Here is a 12691-nt window from a genome sequence, read left to right as displayed (position 1 = left end):
CTCTGTGTTTTGTTCAGTTCAGTTGTCCGTTATTGTTACGCTATACTTGTTCTGTTCCTGCCTCAAGTTTGCACCTGAGTGTTTGTCTTTTTGAGTTCTGCTAATAAAAATGCTGCATTTAGATCAATTTATCTTTGTTTCCGCAACCCAGCCATGACAATTACGTTTTATCTGTGCTCATCATTTTTCTTTTTTAAATTCCCATCCCTTTTGCAGCGACATCTCTTCTCTGATGACGTGTTTACTGGCGCGAGGGCGATGCGATCTGTCACTCACATGAGATCACAGCAATAGCAAACCACAAGCATCCAATCAAGTCCCGCCCTACATTTTTTTCTTGTCTGAGAAGCCTTTTCACTTAGGTATCCATCACAATAGGGAAGAAAAGACTATCACAACTTCTGATTCATGCTGAATTAAATATAAATAGTATTACTTTTCATTTACAATTTTTGATTTTATTTTCATATTTTTAAATAACTTAATTCCAAAGGATTGTGAGAATGCAAAAGCACAATTGCAGCTCTTGGTGGCTTCAGCTGTACTGTGGCCTAATTGACGCTTACATAATGCACACAATCATCAGTACAAAAGTGAATGTAAAGCAGAGTGCATCATGAAAACACCAAATGTATAGTTTCATACTAAATCTATTTTCTTACAGATTTGATAAGTGCATAAAAACAGCACAAAGTCTCAGGAGGACTGCCACAAAAACAGACAAAGTCACGAGGCAACCTAGAAACCACAATGGCCTGAATCCCAAACTCAGCCAGCGAGTTTATGTCTATATCGGAGACAGTGAGGTGACACAAAGTAGCTAAATTTATCCATGCGGACTCGAAACTAACACCCTGTTTTGCATAGATTCAGCCCATCTCTGTGGCTACATCTGACATGAAACAAACAAAAAGCAAAGAGACAGTCAAACACAGCGATCAGTCCCTTATTTTAGAACTTTTGTGTCCCTCAGTCATGCAATGATGGGTAACCGTTGGGTTCTCACAAGATCCAAAATAAAGATGCCAATTCTCATTACCGTCACACAGAGCAAAACAACAAGGCACTTCCTCAAATTTGTTGTGAAGGTTTACAGATTCGCTTGCCGGAAAAAATAACAAATGCAAGTCAAGCAACTCAACATACAAACCAATTCAAATAATTGAGTGTAGGGGCATTCTGAAACTATCTGAGCTGAGTGTTGTAAAACGCAAGAATTGCGCCCTACTTTAAATCAATATTAATTTGATTAAATGAAATATACCTCAAACTCTGCTCTTGGGTGGCTGATGAAGTCAGAGCAGGCTAGTTTTCAAGCACACAAAATGAGACCACAATTACAGTGATTAGCAGTGAACTGCCAGCCATTTACTTCCAATTAGAGGCAAATCAGGGTTTAATGAGAGAGACAATGTAGCAAATTTAAGACTGTATCTAGACCTGCTAAATGTGACGCCGAAGGTCAAGACTCCCTTTCCTACTGCCTGAAATGTATTATGTCTTTCATTCCTTCTGTCGCACCTCTTCCAGATCAAGTTCACACGTGTACATTATACATTTGCCCACTTTGTTATAGAGATTATGCATTAAAATGAAGAATCTTCTGTTCGCAGTTTATAATATTTCTTTGGCATTCGTAACGTCTTATAGTTTTATGATAATGGTTCTCCCAAAGTGAAGACTGTGCAGCCCAACACTGAATTCTTTCCCAAATGAAGGTGGCCAGAGGGAGTGTGGGGACCAGCATTCACTTTTGTGGGAATCTTTTTCTAATTAATGTCAAGAGATTGATGATCATTTGCAAAACTCAGCTGCAGGGTGCAGTTATCAGAAGTTTCATTTCATGTTAATGGAAAACCATTTAAAGGGAATCTTTAAATACGTCAGGGTATTATGTGTATTTCAGGATATTTCTATCATTTCACTGTAATGCTGTTTGTCCTTTTAAAGCTATCAGCATTGAACATGCAAATGAATCAATGTTAACTGGAATGCACACAATATCTAATCCAATTCATGAATAAATTGAGCTCTTATTTATTTACTCCACATTTTTGGTTTATAATTACATTATATATGCATGATATGCAAATCATTTATCAAACTCAAACCTTAGTTCAAACGGAAAGGCAATGTATATGACCTTTTCTTGTTTTAAGCATTCACTACATTTCAAAAGTTTGGGGTCGAGTTTCTTATGCTCACCAAGGCTGCATTTATTTGACCAAAAATACACTGAAACAATAATTTAGTGAAATATTATTACAATTTATAACCGATTTCCATTTTAATATACTTTAAAATGTAATTTGTGCTTCAGAAATCCTTCTAATATGCTGTTTTGGTGCTCAAAAAACATTCCTTATTATTATCAATTATAAAAAAAAGAAGAAAAACTGTGCTGCTTAATATTGTTATGAAAATTATGCTGTAAAAACGCAAAAAGAAGTCTTTAATGTCACTTTTGATCTATTTAATGTGTCCTTCTTGAATAAAAGTATTAATTTCTTTAAAACAAAAATAAAATCTTACTGGAAATATTTGAAGGATAGGTTACATTTAATAAAAATGTCGGCTAGAGATGTTTATGCTTAAAACAAACAAGCAAACAAACAAACAAACAAAAAACTCCAAAAGTGTATTGGTCAGTTTTGCTTCTCAAGCAAACATATCTAGTTTTTTGGATGTTTGGATATATCTGTATTGGTAAACAAAAATACTTTTTTTTTATTGTTTTTGCAGTCCTATCCTTTAATACACACCTCTTCAGTGTTGTTTCTCTCCTATTGGTCAACGAGCAAGCTGTTATCTGTGTGAAACTGATGGGTGCGACATCACGGTTCCAGACAGACACCCAGACATCACTGGATACATCTGCTCATGTATTTTTTGCATAAATGCCTGCGGTCACGTAGGCTGTGCAACTGTTTGACATTCTGTGATGCCGAATCCGCACTAAAACCCTCTCTAAAAACTCAGAGGAGTAGCGAAGGCTTCCCATCACTTCAGAAACCATAACACGGCACCTAATTGCTTGATAACGTGGAATCAATCTATTATTAAAGCTTGAGTGAAGTGCACTCATTTAAATAAGGGCGTTGTAGGACGTGCGAAAGCATTCGAATGCTTGAATTCGTTTGAATTGATGTTTATCAACACTTTGCAAACAGTGCAGGACTGAATCACTGTGAGGACTAGCCTATACTAGTCTAAAATTTCCTCCACTGACATCAATATCACCGCAGTGTGTTAATGAAGTCTTGGCGAGTCAGTAAAGATTCGACCCTTTACTTTCATTTAAGTTGTCCAATCCTAATGGCTCTTCAGGATCACACTGCTCCTAAATAAAAACCTTTCGTGCTTGTTATAATCAAGAAACTGGTCATTATATAGAGGATTTGTTGTTATAGCAACACTTATGACATCAATAATGACAAAGTGCTCTGCATTATTGGTTGGGGTCTGAAAAATGAAATTACTTGACAATATAGCCTATTTAAGCTTTCCAGAAGGGCGGAACCCAGTAGGATAATAATGACTACCTGTTCTGTTCATAAACTCGCTCTTCAGAGAAATCACCCACACAAGATCCATCATCACTTGCACTTATAATGCAATGCCTATATTAGGACGAGAGAGAGAGAGAGAGAGAGAGAGAGAGAGAGAGAGAGAAACAATTTAAGTGAGAGAAAGAGATGCACCTCTGGTCTTGTTGTTGTTGTTGTTTTTTTTCACTTGCTTCTCTCAGCTTTTCCAATATCAGGCCTGCTTCGCCCATCTGAAAGAACAGGAAATGAAGGCACTCATATCACAGGCTAATAATACAAAACAGTGATAGCAGCCTGGCCACGACGGCACAGAGTCATCGGCGAGAGAGCCGCCACATGCTCTCTCACGCTCAAAACATCCCGGTGCACCTCATATATACACACCTAACAACCGAGCAAAGGTGAGGCTTTTATCCTTCTAATGAGATTAAAAACTGAAACAAAGGGATTTGAGCAGAGCTTTACTATAGCTTTAATAATAGAGCCATCTTGGAACGTAAAATGGTTAATTACACAGTAGATATTTAAAGGCCTACAACAGCTACAAGTTTACAAAAAGAGAAAGATGGTGGCAGCAGGTGTTTTACTGCAAACATTGACCCAACCACGCCACCTAGTGCACATAGAGCAGTGTTACGATTTTCATTCCTGATGCTCATCGGCTCACTTGCTTCTTTATCATTGGCAGATGTTGTTTTAATCAAAATCTTTTTATACTTATATTACAAAACCGTTCAAAAGAACTATGTGAAGTTTTTTTTTGTTTTTTTTTCAGAAAGGAAACATTTAATGAATCAAAAGTGACAGTAAAGACATTGATGTTACAAAAGATTTCTATTAAAAATAAATGCTGTTCTTTTGAACTTTATATTTATCAAATAATTCTGAAAAAGTGTACCACAGTTTCCACAAAAATATTAAAGCAGGAAAATGTTTTTAACAATGATACAATGTTTCTTGAGCACCAAACCAGCATTTAAAAATGATTTCTGAAGGATGTAACACTGAAGACTGAAGTAATGATGCTGAAATTCAACTTTGTCATCACGGAATAAATTACACTTTAAAATAGAAAACAGTCATTTTAAATTAATGACATAAAAGTAATAGTAGGCCTACTGCATTAATAGTATAGCCTAGTATTAAAAGTAAGAGTAGCCTATTTCACATTATTACTGTTTTTAGCCTACTGTATTTTGATCAAACAAATGGGCTACAGCGTTGGTGAACATAAATTACTTCTTTCACATAATTTTTTTTTTTTTTTATTAAAAAATCATATAACTGTCACCTTTACTTACCAAACGTGCGGACAGCATGTTTAACAATAAGGTTTCATAGGATTCAAGTTCAATTAAAAGGCCTGTATATGTCATATTTTGAACTATATTATCATGTATTAATCGCTTTCTTTACCAACGTATAGCTTCCCAGACTTCCTAGGTTGTGAAAGCCTAGAATGTTTTTTATTTTTGCCTGGAAAATCAAAAGGCTGTGACGTTTTCGCGCGCTCCCGAGAGCCTCCGTTGAAATGAATGCTGTGTCGTGCAAAGACAACGGATTAATTCAAACTAGTCTCACATAGTCAGATATACTTTGTCTATAGTCTCAAATAAAGCACATTTATAATCAAAATATAAAATAACTTTAATTAGGCTACCTCATCTGTCGACATGATGCCGGTGAATTGAGTTAGTGCAAACATATCCACATTTCTCACCGTTGACATTTCTGTTGTGTGATTATTTTATTGAGAAGAAAGCGAGCAGCACATATTTACATATTCATCTATAAACGTCGCACTCAGCAGCATCTGGATGTTTGTTTAAAACTAAGGTGAATCACGTTCAGTCTCTTGTACGTAGGCCTACTTGAGCTGAGCATAATAAATTGCTGGCTGCAGTTCACTTAACGGCCACCGGTGTCGCTAATAACACAGGTTTCTGAATTCTACATAGGCCTATAGCCCATTTAAAAATCAGATCCAGATAATATAAAAGTTTGAAATATTACAGTTTGATCAAAGCATTTAATTATGAGTGAGATCAAACGAAGCTTTATCCTCACTTCTCAAACGCTGTTACCTTCACAAAACACAGAACCACTGTGCAGAATTAGAGCTAAACTCTGCACAGAATACTGCACCCAAGTGAAATCTCTTCCACTAACAGGGATCAATATCACCGATGCATGCAAACAAAGACTCTGTGAGTCAGTCAAGATTCACCCTTCACTTTCATTTAACTTGTCCAGTACAAATGGCAATCTAAAAGCAGAAGGCTTCCCTTGGTTGGAAATAAAATCTTTTATGCTTATTGCGGTCATAGCTCACAGCAAAACCTGTGCTGCTGTTATGGCTAAATATTATAAGACAGCAATAAAATACTTGTGTAAACTTTAATATTATAAAACAGCATATAAAGTTTATTACAGAAAATATACAAGTCACAATCAATTTTAATTTTCCATATATTAAACTAAACCTGCATTTGACAGGTAGACATGGCACCTAAAATTGTCTATATATAGGTTAAACATTTATTGTGTTATCAAGAGATCAAATTTAAACTGCTAATTCATCTTTTATACCTGAGACAGTCTAAGTAGACTAAAAACCTGTAACAGTCCCTGAATAATGACATCAGATAACGAATTTGATCTTCAGATTTTAGTGTATGTCACATTGATTGAAGATTTTTGCTCTTTGAGCATTAGCATAATTGAGTTTTTTTCCTAAAGTCTAATGCATATCCTGTTATTAAAGTTCTTTTAATAAATAAACAATTCCTGATTAAAAAGAAATAAATAAATGACCTGAAGTTAAAACTTTTTAGCAAGTGAGTGCAAAATGATTACATAGAACTTGATTTGTTCATGTTTTTCAAAATTTGGTTCCATCTTAATGAGCCACTTATTTCTTTCCTTTCGTTTGGATGCATCACTATGCATCATCTTCTGAGAATTTGAATTTGGCATAAACAATAAGCATAACCACTGACATGACCACACACAAGGAGCCAACCACTAAATAAGCAATGCCCAAGAAGTCGTTCTTCCCTCCCATCCAAGACACATTGCTGAAGACCACCTTCTTACGTCCATCAAAAGTCAGTACTGGGTAGTCTGGAAATGACGTGGTTAAGGAACAAACACAGTTCATTCATGCTGCACATGAGCACTTCTATGGCAGTAAAAAAAACAGTAAAGCTTACTCAGATAACAAGTGTTTCTAAAAACTTTGCCTTAAATCTGCAATAAGTAATGTTGTGATCATGCTACACAGCCAGTCATTTTGGACGCATACTGACACTTAAAGGAACACTCCACCGTTTTTTGAAATAGGGCTTATTCACCTTCTTTCCTACATTTAGATAGGCGGGCAAATGCATTTTTGTCTCAGTGCATGCACTGTTTTAGTTTGATAGGGTCGGCGCTAGCTTAGCTTAGCTTAATGAATGTAATCCTTTGTTGCCAGCTAGCATGTCCTGAGTAAAAGTGATATAAAAAATAAATAAAAAACACCTAATTACTTTTTGTGGTTCACAACGAGTACAAATAGCGATGCAGATTAACACTAGGCGATTTCCTAGGCAGATATTGACTTATATATTAAGGACTATATTAGGGGGAAGCACAGGCGTGATATCTCTGCGCCCAAGTAGCAGTGCTTCGCCTGTGCTTCCCCCTAATATAGTCCCAAGTCAATATCTGCCTATCTGCCACATCATGGTGACTAGTGTTAATCTGCATCGCTATTTGTACTTGTTGTGAATACGCAGGCTACAAGAAGTAATTAGGTGGTTTTTTTTTTTTATATATATCACTTTTACTCAGGACATGCTAGCTGGCAACAAAGGATTCCATTCATTATGCTAAGCTAAGCTAGCGCCGACCCTGTCAAACTAAAACAACGCATGCACTGAGACAAAAATGCATTTGCCCACCTATCTAAATGTAGGAAAGAAGGTATATAAGCCCTATTTAAAAAAACGGTGGAGTGTTCCTTTAAAGTAAAAGGATGTTTTAATCACTGATACCATTGTAGAAATACTCTATTTAATGCCAGTCATAATCAATTGATTCCACAAGTGTCCAATGACAGGAGAGTTACAGAGACGTATTCAGCTGGTCATGTGAGCAAAAATTAGGAGACCAGCTCCATGTATATCTACTATTATATAGAGCTTAATCTCATGTGAATGTACACTACCGTACACTAAGTTTAAGGTCAGTAAAATTCAGCAAGAACACGTTAAATTGGTCAAAAGTGACGATAAAGACATTTAGAACGTTGCAAAAGATTTCTGTTTCAAATAAATGCTGTTCTTTTGAACTTTCTACTAATAAAGGAATCTTTTTTTTTTTTTTAAGTATCATGGCATCCCTAAAAACATTAAGCAGAACAACTGTCTTCAACATTGATAGTAATATTAAATGTTTCTTGAGCACCAAATCAACATTTTGAAGGATCGTGTGACACTGAAGACTTGAGTAATGGCTGCTGAAAATTCAGCTTTTACTTCAATTTGTACTAATATTTCACAATATTCCTTACTGTATTTTTGATCAAATAAATGCAGCCTTGGTGAGCATAAGATACTTTTTTTAAGAGAGTTTTTTTTTTAATCTTACCAACCCCAAATATTTGACCGTTAGTGTACATAAACATATTTTTAAATAGTTCAATTCATTTCCTTATGTGTAAAACTTGTATATCCACATTATTTGAAACGTAAGAGCGGGCACGCCCATTTGTAACTTGAATGTGTGAGGCTTCAGGTCTCATTCGCTCGTTTATGCTGCTTTACAGAAAATAGTTTACTGAGGAGGGAAATTTACAAAAGTGCACCTTTAAGACAAATCCCAGCTGCTCTTTTGACTGTCATGCCTTTTCAATGATTTGCATAGGCACACAATGCATATTCAAAAGAAAAAAACCTCGGTTTCTTCTACATTCTGCTCTGGACCAACTAAAAGCCACACCCAACATGTAAAACCCTGTTTGCCTGGATCTCAGGCAAACACTGTCAAAAGACATCTGCGAAACAGGACTGAAGCCATATGCCATGCGGTCTTGAGCCTACAAATATCTGAAGACTTTCTGACTGTAGCCATGACGTGGCTTAGATGAAATCCTACAAACTCAAGAACATGGAATGAATCAAATATGATAATCCTACTATTAATTCCCAATTAATGTCTTGAATCAAATTTGACTTGCAGATGAAGGATACTGTAATGCACTGTCAGAGAGTAGTTCCCAGCAGGGAGCCCCGCGCCATAATCACCCTCTGTGATACGCCGGTACAGCTTCCTGAACTCAGGAAGTGCTGATCTCCTCATCCACACAAGGAAGTCCTGGTTCAGGAAACCATTGTTGCTCTGGTCTGTGAGGTCCAGCTCATATGCTGGCTTGGGCCAGTTTGTGGGCTTCACTGTACCTGTTAATCAGCATTAATAAAGATAAAGCATTTAGGTTATATTCCAAGTCTAAAAATCAAATCCAGGGATAGTGACTTTTGCGTTATACTGCAAAATTGAAGGCTAATTACCATCGAAAGCCTTTGCAAAGGAGCCATTCACAAACGAAGGATTCCTGTACTTGAGGTTGTAATCAGTCCACCAGGAGATTCCTTTACCATCTAATGGCACCTGCTTCTTCGTACCATTGATTATTTGGTAAAGATCAAATGTGTCTTTGCAGAAACAAATAAACAAAAAAATATATTAGTAATCCATCCGAGAACTAAGTGCATACATAAAGATAATCTACCAAACAGAAATGATACCATTGAACAAGCTATTTGCAATAGCGCCGCATGGGACAATGGCATTCTTATTGGAGTCATAGTCAAATGGAGAGCAGGATTCTTGTGGACTCTAGAAAGTCAGATGAAAATAAAAACAAGAAACGTATGATCCATTACATGGAAAGAAAAATAAAATAAAATAAACATTTAAAAGATCATTCTGGCCAGACACAAACCTTGAAGTAACTTGTATCGCCAGTGAGCTGATAGTCGTCTTTTGACACACCATATTTTCTGAAGTTTTGGTAGTAATTAGACAGGCCATAATAAAAGAAGATGGGGCCCTGTAAGCACCACAGACCATTATCAGTCTCTTTCTAACATTGAGAGAGAAATATCAGGCTTTAAAAGAGAGTCAAACTCAAAGACTTTACCTTAAACAATTCACTGAGGGCGAATGTGATTTCACAGGTGCAGTTTTGGGTGTTTGGGTTCGTACAGCTGAAACAGGGTGAATCCTTCTCAAAGCCTGTGTAATCCCTCTGTGACATGGTGAGAAACAAACAGAGCATTAATCTTTAATTAACATCTCTCACCTTGCACAAAACACCCCGGTGTGATAACACCTCAAAACTAACTCAAGTACTAGGCAGTGTAATGTAGAGCCAAGAGTTTGATAACTCTAAAACAGACGTGAATGTTTAAATAGTGTCGTCTATCCTTTAACAAACGAGCAAAAACCGACCTCAGTACAACTGTTAAACTACTAGAGAGGCTGAACAAACTCTACAGTAAAATGCCATGTCATCCACCCAGTGAACTGGCTCCTGTTGTTGTCCTGCAGTAAACACTTACCTCTAGCACTTGTATGGTCTGTGAAGTCAGAAACAGACCAACTCCAATGCCTATGAAGGCCAAGCCAATGAGTAGAAAGCCAGGTATGACAATGCCAGCTGAGAGTATGGGCTGCCATGCCGGGAGCCGTTGCTGTGTGAATGCTGTGTTGTCAGGCCGTTCAGCCGTCTCTCCCTCGTTCTTCATCCTGATGATTTAAGAAAAGGAAGGACAAGCTTACTGTGTGCACCTAAATTACATTGATAAAACAATAATACTCTTTTTAAAGCCCAATGGAAAACAGATCAGAGTTCAACTTTTATCTTTTTGTTTTATTAAGGTTACATTTAAAACTGCATTTGAAACATTCATCATTAATGACTTTTCAAAAGACTTCATTTTAGCCATTTTAAAATCTCGAATCTTAAAAATATGAAAATCCACCATAAAAATATTAATTAATATGAACTATCTACTATTATAAACTATTTCAATATTTATTGTGTAGAAATGATTACTATACATTTATTAAAGAATACCTCTCAATTGTGGCATCATTTCCACCCCACAGAACAATAATTAAGAGCATAAATATTAGATACAAATTACACATGTGATGTGTGCTGAACACACACACACAAAATAATTAAATGATTTAATAACATTTATATTAAGCATTATTTTCAATTCATTTCAATTCATATTATATAAAAAAAGTACAAATGTAATTTAATTATGTGTATTCAGGATAAATAAAGCAAGTCTGCAATTTTATTCCAAAAATGTCATTTCCATTACAGAATGTTATTAAATTCAATACATGATTTAAAGTGTGGTCAAGATGTTTATGACTTTAATTAGAAATTATTATCTGATGCATGTACAGTTAGATATTGACAGTAGACAGTGAAAACAAATAAAACGTTTGACAGTAAACGTGTTTTAAAAAGTGTTTAAATATTAATAAGAGTTTATATATATAATAGGCCTAAATCCACAGGCCCAAGTCCACACAGTGCCCATAGTAAGAAACAACCAATTGTTGGTTGGTTGAACGTGCAAGTCACATATTGTTTTGGTCAATATCAGTAATAAATTTGCCTTTAAATGTAATTATTATTATTATTGGATCCTTATAAATATTTACGGCAAACATAATTATAGAAAACTGATCAAAATGTTGTATAGCCTAAGCCTACTATGATAAAGTCAAAGAAATTTTTGTGAGAATCAGCTCACCAGCACTACAACAACAACAACGGGTGACGTCGCAGGAAAACGAAACCGTGCTTCATGAATCTCTCAATCAGTAATCACTCAATCTGAGAAATCAGAAACCTTAAAGCTTAATAAACGGGTTAAAACTAACCTTTAGGAAAAGATCCGCGCAGTCAGCTTGGCCTATTTTAGTTGCCCGCTTTAAAAAAAAATCGCACAGTACACCGACAAACAGGAGACACACCTTCACACAGTCCAGTACCTGTTTTACCTGTCCCGTAGTGGCCGCACCTGGATTAGCTTTTCCGCTTTGCGTATACTCCTCCCATAGCGCATACGTCACACACATGGCTCGTGCTCCCAAAGCGCATACGTCGAATACATTAACCCTCCCTTTCCCACTTCAGTCTGGTCACTGGTGGATTGTTATGATCAGGATCAGAACCAGAATTAGCTTTTTTGCCATGTTTGGAATTTGTTTTGGTGACAGAAGCAGCTTCCAGTACACAGTCAACAACAGTACACAGATAGTTACAACATAAAGAATAAAGATATAGGCCTATGTGAATAAGATACAAATTATGTACTATCTATAAATAAACAAAAATAGACAAAGTTGTACAGGTGAGCTATATATACTGCAGATTGGCTGTGATGTAGGCTATATGATGTATAAATATATTGCACATATTTATCTTTGCACAGTGGGGAGAACAAAACTGTTCATGAGTTAGACTGCCATGAGGCAATCTTGTGCCTGGCTGTTTTTGGTGCTCTTGTAGCGCCGGCCGGGCAGCAACAGTTCAAAGAAAACGTTACTTGGATGTGAGTGATGATTTTCTGAGCCCTTTTCCTCACTCTGGGTGTATATGGTTTGTGGGCAGGGGAGCACCAATAATCCTCTCAGCAGTCTGAACTGTCCTGTGTAGTCTTCTGATTCTGTAGCTGAGCCAAACCAGACAGTTACGGAAGGGCAGACTCAATGACTGCAAAGTAGAACTGCATCAGCAGCACGTGGCAGGTTAAACTTCTTCAGCTGGTGAAAGTATAACCTCTGCTGGGCCTTTTTTGCAGTAGAGCAAATATTATTGTCTCACTTCAGGTACTGAGAGATGATGGTGCCCAGGAACCTGAATGACTCCACTGCTTCATCAGTGCTGTTCATGATGGCGAGTTGGGAGTTTCTTCTAAATTCCACAATCACGTCCACAGTTTTGTGCGTGTTCAGCTCCAGGTTATGACTGCACCAGACAGCAAGCTGTTTAACCTCCTGCCTATGCAGACTCATCACCATTGTGTAGGAGGCCGATGATGGTAGTGTCGTCTGCAAACTTCAGAAGT

At 36.7% G+C, this 12691-nt stretch overlaps 1 protein-coding gene across 5 annotated transcripts; it reads right to left on the bottom strand.

The window, feature by feature from the left end:
- Positions 1-5560: 5560 nt before the first annotated feature.
- tmem30b (transmembrane protein 30B) lies at positions 5561-11750 on the bottom strand. 5 transcript variants are annotated; one of them, XM_084394212.1, is made up of 8 exons: positions 11613-11750; positions 10154-10340; positions 9733-9840; positions 9535-9642; positions 9338-9428; positions 9101-9244; positions 8783-8989; positions 5561-6671 (listed from the first exon to the last, which is right to left on the bottom strand). In XM_084394212.1, exons 2-8 carry the CDS (start codon positions 10337-10339, stop codon positions 6490-6492), a joined length of 1026 nt encoding a protein of 341 aa, XP_084250338.1. In that variant the 5' UTR covers position 10340; positions 11613-11750; the 3' UTR covers positions 5561-6489. The 5 variants fall into 5 exon arrangements, with proteins under 5 accessions (XP_084250338.1, XP_084250336.1, XP_084250337.1 ...); XM_084394210.1 differs by having other exon boundaries at positions 11622-11750; XM_084394211.1 differs by having other exon boundaries at positions 11502-11633.
- Between the last annotated feature and the right edge of the window lie 941 nt (positions 11751-12691).

Source organism: Rutilus rutilus, assembly GCF_951802725.1.
Source record: "Rutilus rutilus genome assembly, chromosome: 21".
Taxonomy (NCBI): domain Eukaryota; kingdom Metazoa; phylum Chordata; class Actinopteri; order Cypriniformes; family Leuciscidae; genus Rutilus; species Rutilus rutilus.
Note: the sequence above shows the minus strand (reverse complement) of the source record. Positions and strands in the feature narration are given on the sequence as shown.

Excerpts from the sequence above, each read along its gene's own strand:
- tmem30b (XM_084394210.1), bottom strand. The coding sequence starts at position 11,686 with ATGCGCTATGGGAGGAGTATACGCAAAGCGGAAAAGCTAATCCAGGTG. Across the intron at positions 9,841-10,153 it reads AGACCATACAAGTGCTAGAG|AGGGATTACACAGGCTTTGA; the intron begins GTAAGTGTTTAC and ends ACCATGTCACAG. Across the intron at positions 9,643-9,732 it reads CCCTCAGTGAATTGTTTAAG|GGCCCCATCTTCTTTTATTA; the intron begins GTAAAGTCTTTG and ends TGGTGCTTACAG.